The following is a 9,659-nucleotide window of genomic DNA, read 5'->3' as shown; positions in this document are numbered from 1 at the left end:
ACTTGTTCTCTGTAAGTACATTCACGGAAGCATTTCGGGGGTAAAGGGGAATCATGTCTGCACTTTACTGCCAAATGGTCCAGAAAAAAATAAAAGGATAAAGCAAATATGGGGAAACGTTAATTTTTGGAAGATGTGGATGAAGGGTACCGGGGAATTCTTGCAACTGTTCAGTAAGTAGGAAATTATATGATAAAACGTTATGCAAAGAGGCAGCAGCAGTCGGGGATTCTCCGTCTCCATTCTTTTCCATCTTTCTGCGGAGAAACCCTCGGTGGTGTGAACCGAGTGTGACCGGCTCACCTTCCCTCTCCTCCCCTCCCCCCTTTCTCCTTCCCTTCCTCTTCCTCCTTTCTCCTCCCCCCTTTATATTTCCCCCTCCACCTCCTCCACCTCCTCCCCTTCTCTCCCATCCTCCCTTCCTCCCCTCAGCCTTTCCCTTCTCCTCTCCCCTTCTCCTCCTCCTCTCCCCTCCCCCTCCTCCTTTCTCCTCCCCTCCTACTTTCGTCTCCTCCTCCCTTCCCCTCCCATCCCCTCCCCTCCTCCCTCCTCTCTCCCCTCCCCTCCAGGGAGCACCCAACCCCGCGGGCCCAACACAGACGCAGCCACTTCCCGGTCCAGAGGCACCGCCTTTATTTGCACCCCGAGCAGGGCTGGGGCGCCCCGGGCTCCGCCCCCCGCCCGCCGCGGCTACACGATCGCAAACTGGCAGATGTAGGGCAGCTTGTCGCGGCAGCGCTTGTCGAACCACTTGCCGTTGGCCGCGCCGGACAGGGCGGCGCAGTTCTCGGCCTTGCCGCCGTCGGGCTGCGCCGTGATCTCCGTCTCCCAGTTCTTGTAGGCGATGTGGCCGCCGGTCATGTCCACCCAGGCGCCCTCGGCCGCCATGTCGTTGAGGCCCAGCCAGATCTCGGCCTCGGCGCCCACGCTCTGGCGCAGGTACTCGTAGAGGGCGTCGTTCTCCGAGCCCGTCTGCGGGGTGCCCAGGGTGCCCCCGCGCGAGATGCAGTCCTCGCTCGCCTCGTGGAAGGTCTTCAACTGGGGGAAGGCCAGGAAGCACTTCATGTGCACCTTGGTGCCCTTCAGGCAGACTGCGAGGGGGAGAGATGGCCATCACCCAAGGTCGCCAGATTCCCGAGCCCAAGGCCGGCCTCCAGGGCCAGGCCCACCCTCCTGCGGTCTGCCAGGCCTTCCCTATGCCCCTGGAGAGCCCCGGGGCCAGAAGGCAGGCGCGTGATGAACACTGATGCAGAGCCCTGATCCCCATGCCAGAGGTGGTAAGGCTCACCCATCCCTGGGTGCCATCTCCAGGGCCTGGGGGACCGGGAAAGTATAAAAGCAGGGTCATCTCTGCCCAAAGCAGGGGGATTCTGGAGAGCCCGATCAGCTTTGGAGGCCATGAACCTCCTAGGAATCAGCAGACATGGGGGGGGGGGGAGTGTTTGGATGGCCATAGGCCAGGGACTTCATGCCAGGAGGTCCCCACCACATCACCTCGCCACAGGGGGCACGTGGCACCTGGGTTACATGGACTCTGTTCAAGCACAAAGCTTAGACGTGAGCGAGAGACCTTAGAGCCTGCTGGGCAGTGTGCCCGCACAGCTTCCACTCTGCAGATGAGGCAACGGACCCCAGAAGGGCACTGCGCACATTGGAGACATTCCGTCTGTGGCAGATACTGTCCGTTGACCCAACCAACATCCGTTCCCAACTCCTTTCTCTCTTGTCTCNAGCTCTCCTCTGGAAGATGGGAACAGAAGACGTCTGCTTTCCTGATAAATGGCTGGTGCATTCTTTCTCCTTCACCTTGTCTCGAGTGTGCTCATGATGCCTGGAGTTGGAGCAGCCATCTGAGGCCGGGAGGCAAAGCTTCTGAACAAAAACTCACAGCTACCTGCTTTCAGACTCACTTTCTATTTATGCTACTATAAGGTGTTCTATTACTTGAAGCCAAACCATGGTAGACACTCCCCTTTCTAGAACCCCCTGAGCCCAGTTGCTATGTTAAGCAGGTTGTATAAAATCATTTCTCTTCAGAAATTGACTGAGGTGCTAGGCACCGGGTGGCTCAGTCGGTTGGACATCCAACTTCGGCTCAGGTCATGATCTCATGGTTTGTGGGTTGGAACCCCGCGTTGGGCTCTGTGCTGATAGCTCAGAGCCTGGAGCCTGCTTCAGATTCTGTGTCTCCCTCTCTCCCTGCCCATCCCCCGCCCACACTCGTGCGAGCACACTCTCTCTCAAAAATAAACGTTAAAAAAATTTTGTTAGAAATTTACCAAGTACCAATGAATATATCACTACAAACTGCAATAAATGTGATGAAGGAAAGAACATTTTTGGGTGTTATAACTGAGGAGACTGATTGAGACAAGGGACGAGAGAGTCCTGAGGCAGTGATGTCACAGGCACGTTTTAGGTGGATCTTGGGAGAGCAATGCAGGCTGCCAGAACAGCATGGTGGGAAATGGAGGTGGGGTTCTAGTCACATGCTCGCTACGTGGGTTTTCTGTGGAGAGTGAGTTCATGTACACAAAGCACGTGGAACAGTGCCCGCCATGTGCTAAGCTCCTGTCGTAAGCGTAATGGATTACTGCTCGCCAGTGTTTTTTGGGTCCTCTGGGGCAAGGTCGCAGGGGAGTAGACAAGTCTGAGTCGCCATGAAAGGAATATGGCTGAGAGAGAGAGAGAAAGAGACACTAGGCAGCCCAGGTAGGCTGGCCAGCTAGACCTGTAGCAGTGTGACTGCGTCCATCCTCGCTTGTCTGGTTAGAGCAGCGCCAGGAGACCCAAACCCACCCTTCCTCCCACCCACCCTGCACCCGCAGGCCGCTCCCATTCAGATCCTAATCTGTACTGACCAGCCAGGTGAGCGTGGGCAAGGAGCAGGACCTCTCTAAGCCTTGGTTTCTCCATGTTTATTTTTTTCTTCATTTATTTTGAATTTTTTAAAATGTTTATTTATTTTTGAGACAGAGAGAGACACAGCACGAGCTGGGGAGGGGCATAGAGAGAGAGGGAGACACAGAATCTGAAACAGGCTCCAGGCTCTGAGCTGTCAGCACATAGAGCCCGACGCGGGGCTCGAACCTACGGACCGCGAGATCATGACCTGAGCCGAAGTCAGCCGCTTAACTGACTGAACCACCCAGGTGTCCCTGTTTCTTCATTTATTCTGAGAGAGAAAGAGCGAGCGAGAGTGAGAGAGAGAGAGCAGGAAGAGCATCCCAAGCAGAGTCCACACTGTCAGTACAATGCTGGGCTTGAACCCACGAACCATGAGATCATGATCTGAGTCAAAATCAAGAGTCAGTTGCTCAATCGAGAGCCTCCCAGGCGTGAACCATGATTAGGAGTGATGGTGGCTGAGGGGAGGGTCCTCTAGGAAGGCTGCTGGCTGGCTCCCCAGTGCTCCTGGGGCCATGCTGCTTTTGGAGGGCCGGCCATGCATTTCCTGTGGAAGAACACACCGAAGGGGGTCTGCAGGCAGCGAGGAAGCCAGCTGAGGAGGGGGCTCCCTGAGCCCCTCGGTTCTTGGCCTACAGCAGGGGCCCCAGTACTGGCCGGAGCCTGCAGGCACACCACTGGCTGTCACCCAAACCGGCCCAGAGAGGCTGTCGTCGGCACACCTGTCATCTGCACTCACCTGTCTGCAGGGCCTGCTGCTCCTTCAGGAGGGCCACCTCCTGGGCCAGGCTGTCCAGCTGGCTCTTAAGCTCCTCAAACATCTTTGGGCTCACAGCATCTGGGATGGAGACAATCACAGACACATGAGGAAGGCAGTAGGGACGGGGGCCGGCAGGGACCGGGTGGGATAAACACTACCTGTATCCACCACAAGGGGACAAAGGAAAGGACAGCCCTAGACTTTGCTGTCTTGGATTCCGTTCTCTGTCCCTGCTGGTAGTAGTCTAAGTAATTGTGATTTTCCATCTGCCGGCGGGGGGCGCGGGGAGCCATCCATCGTAAGTGAGACCTGCACATTTGTTGAGGAATATTGCTGGGGTTTGGATAGCGTTGGGACTGGCAGGGGGCGGGGGGGCACACCCAGCCCCGCCCCCAGCTCCAGAGGAGAGCAAAGCGGAGGAAGCAGAGCCAGATGCCCTTGGGCCCTGCCAAGTTCACCTTCCTAGGCTGGAGCAACAGGACTCAGACCAGCAGGCATGCGCTCCAGCCTAGGGCTGAGCGTGACAGCACAGGGGCGCCAGTGCGTGGGCTCTGAGGTCACAAGGATGTGACCGCCTGGGGCGAGTTGCTCAGCCTCTCTGAAGTCGGTTTCCGTATCTGTGAAATGGGATGCTAATGGCCCCACCTCGGAGGGCGCTGAAGACTGGAGCTTAGAGAAAGACAACAGTGCTTGCCTCTTGATCAACCCTGCTGACCCGGGCAGTGCGTCTCTTCGCTCGCACCGCTCACAGCAAACCGAAGCCGGGATGAAGGAACTCACCCGAGATCGCAGAGCCAGCAGCAGGCAGGCCTGGCCTGAACCCAAGCCCACGGGGCTCCAAGCTGGACCTTCCCTGCCCTTGTGACAGCAGGTGAGCAGATCCCTGACCTGAGTCCCCCTGAGCGTGGGCGGGCAGGGGCAGGTGGGATGTAGCTGCGTGTGTGTGTGTGGAATGAGGGCTCTGTGGGTGGACCCCGGTCTTAATGAAATCCCAGGGGCTTCAGGAAAGGCTGCGGGGCTTGGGGTAGAGGGCAGTGAAGCCCTTCCATGTCTGCTGTGCCTGCATGAAGTCCAAGGTCATGAGCGAAGAGGTCAGAGCCTTTGTCCACTCCGTAAGAGGCTTTTGCAGGGGAATCGTGGGAAACAAATGCGTGCAAGAAACATGTGTAGAAATCAGTGATGTAACTTATCAAATATGAGCAAAATAACACCCAGATGAGCAAGGCAAAAAGAGGGAGGGTTTGGGACCGGCCAATTAGCCTGGTGTGTGCTTCGTGCTGGGCCTCTGCCTCGGCCGGTTCACGGCGTTCCTGGGATACGCAGTCCTGGCGGGGCTCCCTGGAAGTCACTGGAGACTTGGGGAAGACGCAGATGCTTCCCCGCCTCTCCCCCACCCCCTCCATCCAGCATTTCCAGGGATGGGGCCCAGGCTCCTGGACTGTAATGTATTCCCCGGAGAGATGGTGCTGGTGCCTGAGTGAGAACCACCGAGGTTTTTGCTCCGATTTGCACTTTAAGAGCAGGCTGGTGACCCTTTGTTAGGACGCCCAGCACATAGATTGGCCCCTGTGTGGACGAGCGCTCTGGAAGCATTTGATGTGTATGTGGGCAGTAGGTGGAAGGAAGAAAAAACCAGGGTGAGTCAGAACACTGAGGCAGGATTCAGGGAGAGGCCGGGGCTGGACAGAAGGCTGTGTGTGGTCAGTCAGCTGTTCTGCAGGCCTCCGCGTTCCAGGGCCTCCAGGGGCCACCACGGAGACCGCTTGGGGCCAGGGTTCGAGTGTGACAGCTAGAGAGGGCCAAGGTCTCCTTTTTCACATGACCAAACACATGCTTTGCATGATTAAATAAGTAAATACCAAATCTTTGGTGGCTGAGAAATCAGCAACGCTTTTCCACGTGTAAAAATTCTATACTGCCTTTGGAACTGTGTATCCTTTACAAAGATCTCAAGGTGGCAGTTTTAGCCCATGCTCACGGACACAACCACGCACGGTGTTGACTCCCCTCTTTTTTAGTGACAATTGTGTAGAAGGTAACAGCTGCATATAACTTTTAAAAAACCCAAACCATTCAAAATGTCACAGTTTCCTTTCCAACTGAGATTGCTGTCAGCTCCCCAGTTTTTCATCCCAGAGGGAATCGCTGTCACTCAGTCTTGTGGAGCCTTCCAGAAAAATTCTATGCTTATAAAGGTACGTGTGTGTTTGTATATAAATCCGCTTTTCAAAATAAATGTCGGCATGGTATTCATTCTGTTTTGAACTTTTTTTTTTAATGTTTATTTATTTTGAGAGACAGAAAGAGAGAGAGTTGGGGGGAGAGGCAGAGAGAGAGAGGGAGAGAGAAAATTCTAAGCAGGCTCTGCACTGTCGGCATAGAGACTGACGCGGGACTCAAACCCACAAACTGAGATCATGACCTGAGCTGAAGTCAAGAGTCAGATGCTTGGGGCGCCTGGGTGGCTCAGTTAGTTAAGTCTCCAACTTCAGCTCAGGTCATGATCTTTCGGTTCACGAGTTCAAACCCTGCTTCGGGCTCTGTGCTGACAGCTCAGGGCCTGGAGCCTGCTTTCAGATGGATTCTGATTCCATCTCCTTTGCCCCTCTCCCCCCAAATATAAATAAATATTTTAAAAAGAAAGAGTCAAATGCTTCACCAACCAAACCACCCAGGTGCTCCTGTTTTGAACTTTTTGTTGTTCACTTTTTTTTAATAATTTTTTTTTTATATTTTTATTTATTTCTAGGAGGGAGAGAGAGAGACAGTGTGAGCAGGGGAGAGTCAGAGAGAGAGGGAGTCACAGACTGAAACAGGCTCCAGGCTCCAAGCTGGCAGTCAGCACAGAGCCCGACGCGGGGCTCGAACCCACGAACCGCGAGATCATGACCTGAGCGAAAGTCGGACGCTTAACCGACTAAGCCACCCAGGCGCCCCTGTTGTTCACTTTATTAACAGAACCCTGGCGGTTATTATCTCTCTGCACCCATTCTTTTCACTGCCCTGTGTGTCTCCGCTGTCCTGAGGCACCTCCTCACTCCACTGGGGCCTGGCCAATGGGCAGCTGCCCGTTTACAGGGGAGGCTCAGAGAGGGGCCTGAGGGTGGCCCACGCCCCCTTGCCTTGCCTTTTCAGTACTCTTGGCTCTGGCCGCCTGCTTCTCTGCCTAAATCCACAATCTCATCCCCTGGAACTCTCTCTCAGAGCCTCCGAGCCCTGTGGGGGTGACAGCTCGGTTCATTGCCATGGCATTTCGCTAATGTTGTCTCAACACAGCCTGGGGTGACCTCACCACAGGCAGGGCTCCAAGGGCAGGCCCGTGCACCAGCCAAGACGACCCAAAGATACCCCAAACCCAGAGGCAACGGAGGGAACGCGAATCTGCTTCTGGCGTCCTAGCTTGTCGGTTTGCACATTTTTATTTCCTCGAGGCTGTATGATGTGCCACCACACAGAGAATTAACCTGGTCCTTCTATTCCCCCTGCTCATTAGGTATAGCCTACGTGCCTGGCACTGGGTTCAGCACTTGCCTGTTTGGGATCATGAGATCCTAACTGGAAGCCTGTCGGCAAATGCCACGCTCCCCATTTTATTACAGTCGAGTAACCGCAGATTGTACAAAGCAGAGGCCACTGGCACTGCCGAACCAAAGGTTTGATTTCTTTGACGTATTTGGGGGGTGGGGAGTGGGTGTCGGTTTAGATGATATGAAAGGTTCTTTCCCATTCGGAGAATCAATGATCCTTACAGTTCTGACCACCGCCCCTGGTATCAGAGAGGTCTCCCAGCCTCCAAGCGTCCCTCACTAAGGTTCCCTGGACTTACCAGGAAGAAAGACGGAAGTGGGGAGAAGCAGGAAGAGCAGCAAAGGACAGGGGGACCAGCCCCCCGGAGGATGGCAGAAGTGCCCTGTCCCCCTCCTTACCTTTCTTGACATTTGCAGCCTTCCTGACCTTGGGGGTGGGCGACTCGGTGGTGACCTGGGTCAGGAGGGAGAAGAGGCAGAGGAGCAGGTAGGCCCCCCAAAGCTCCATGCTGCTGCACTGGCCTGGGTCGGAGAGCAGTGGCAGCCGCGGCCCAGCCCGCACGTCTTAAGGCAGCGGCCACAGGGACTTCTGTCCAGGAAACCCTCCCAGACTTGGCTGCAGGAATGCCAAAAAAAAAAAAAAAAAAAAAAAAAAAAAAAAAAAAAAGCCTGCAAAGAAGGCAGGCCTAGGAGAGCTTCCCTGCCCAGGGAACACCCACCCTGCATCCTGGCCCCGCCTTCTAAAGCAGAATCCCTCCTGTCTAGGGTTCTGAAAAATACGCCAATAGTGGTCAGAGCTCACATTTGTGGATCCGTGACCTTGGGCAGGTGCGGGGCCACATCCTCCCTTGGCATGAGCTCCCAGAGGCCTCACACCAGCAACATGAGGGAAGTACTGTCATCTCCCCAGTTTATAGTTGAGGAAACTGAGGCCCAGGGAGGTGAAGAACTTGCCCCAGCTATGTAGGGGCCATGCCGGGGTTTGCACCCAAATGGGGTGACTCCAAACCTGATAACCTCTGAGACCTCTTTCCAGCTGAGTGCCTGATGTCACAGAATGATTGTTACCAATCGGGGCGCCTCGGGGGCTCAGTCAGTTCAGCATCTGACTCTTGGTTATGGCTCAGGTCATGAGCTCATGGTGGGATCGAGTCCCGTGTCAGGATCTGCACTGCTGGTCAGGAGTCTGCTTAGGATTCCCTCTCTCCCTCTGTCTCTGTCCCTCCCCCATTCATGTACGCGCATACGCTCTCTCTCTCAAAATAAATAAACTTAAAAAAAAATAAAGCATTTAACTCTTGATTTCAGCTCAGGTTGTGAGTTCAAGCCCCACGTTGGGTTCTGGGCTGACAAGTGCAGAGCCTGCTTGGGATTCTCTCTCTCTTTCTCTGCCCCTCCCCCACCCTCCTCACAAAATAAATAAATAACTTAAAAAAAAAAGAATGTTTGTTGTGATTCCTTTCTGCTTCTGTCTCTATACACTTGGTGCAGCTTTGGTTAAGAATGCGAGGGAACCCTCTCCCTCCTTCATATTCTGTTTCTCGATCATCCCATCCCGAAGCGGAGGTGGCCGCAGCGGGAGAGGGGAAGGCATGGTGCCCCAGAGAGGGGACAGGGAGAAAAGAATGTCCTGGCCCTGCAGGGTGCAGAGGGGCATGGCAGGGGCGGGGGGAGCAGAGGCCCTGCATGGAGTCCAAGCCAGAGGAGGAGGGGACCCTGCATGGCAGGGATGAGAGGTAGGGTACATATGGGGGCACCTGTCGAATAAGCACATCTGTCTATCAGAGACAGTGGGAGCCAGGTTTCTCACGGTCAGAGGAGAGAGGTACAAAGATGGAGACAGAGACAGCTAGAATGAATCGTATGATGTCGGATGAAAATCAGAGCTATCGGTGGGCTGTGGTGGACTTCGACATATAAAGACAAACCCATATATTTAACAGAAGTTTAAAAAAATTTTTTTAAATGTTTATTTATTTTTGAGAGAGAGACAGAGCACGAATGGGGGAGGGGCAGAGAAAGAAGGAGACAGAATCTGAAGCAGGCTCCAGGCTCCAGGCTGTCAGCACAGAGCCCAACGCAGGGCTCAAACCCATGAACTGTGAGATCAAGTCCTGAGCTGAAGTTGGCCGCTGAACCAACTGAGCCACCCAAGTGCCCTGCATTTTCTTATACTACCTTTCCTTTCTGAGGCTGAGGTCTTTAATCCATCTGGGTCTTCAACCCATACGTTTAGATGGAAAAGCACAGCTCTGCTCCCTGGCCATCACTGGAGGGCCACGGAACAGCGACCCCTCCTCCAAGGCCTCGAGCACTCCTAGCCTCCAAGTACTGGCTTTGAAACCCAGCTTCCCACTAAAAGCCACCAGAGCACCTGGGAGAGAGGCCTGATTCCAGGGCTGGGGCAGGAAAAGTCGAAAATGAGCCCAGAACAACTTGTTTTGCCAGAAAGCAGGAAAGTGCTT

At 54.6% G+C, this 9,659-nt stretch overlaps 1 protein-coding gene across 2 annotated transcripts in view; it reads right to left on the bottom strand.

The window, feature by feature from the left end:
• Nucleotides 1–616: 616 nt before the first annotated feature.
• CLEC3B (C-type lectin domain family 3 member B) overlaps nucleotides 617–9,659 on the bottom strand; it is a 12,136-nt gene continuing 3,093 nt past the window's right edge. The window contains exons 1-3 of one of the 2 annotated variants that reach the window (XM_077777376.1): nucleotides 7,594–7,826; nucleotides 3,647–3,745; nucleotides 617–1,091 (exon numbers count right to left, since the gene is read on the bottom strand). In XM_077777376.1, the coding sequence (XP_077633502.1) occupies nucleotides 691–1,091; nucleotides 3,647–3,745; nucleotides 7,594–7,702 (609 nt within the window). In that variant the 5' untranslated portion in view covers nucleotides 7,703–7,826 and the 3' untranslated portion in view covers nucleotides 617–690. Of the gene's footprint in view, nucleotides 1,092–3,646; nucleotides 3,746–7,593; nucleotides 7,827–9,659 lie in introns of those variants that run through there. The other variant, XM_077777377.1, reaches the window with a different exon arrangement.

Source organism: Crocuta crocuta, unplaced genomic scaffold, assembly GCF_008692635.1.
Source record: "Crocuta crocuta isolate KB4526 unplaced genomic scaffold, BGI_CrCroc_1.0 scaffold77, whole genome shotgun sequence".
NCBI lineage: Eukaryota > Metazoa > Chordata > Mammalia > Carnivora > Hyaenidae > Crocuta > Crocuta crocuta.
Note: the sequence above shows the minus strand (reverse complement) of the source record. Positions and strands in the feature narration are given on the sequence as shown.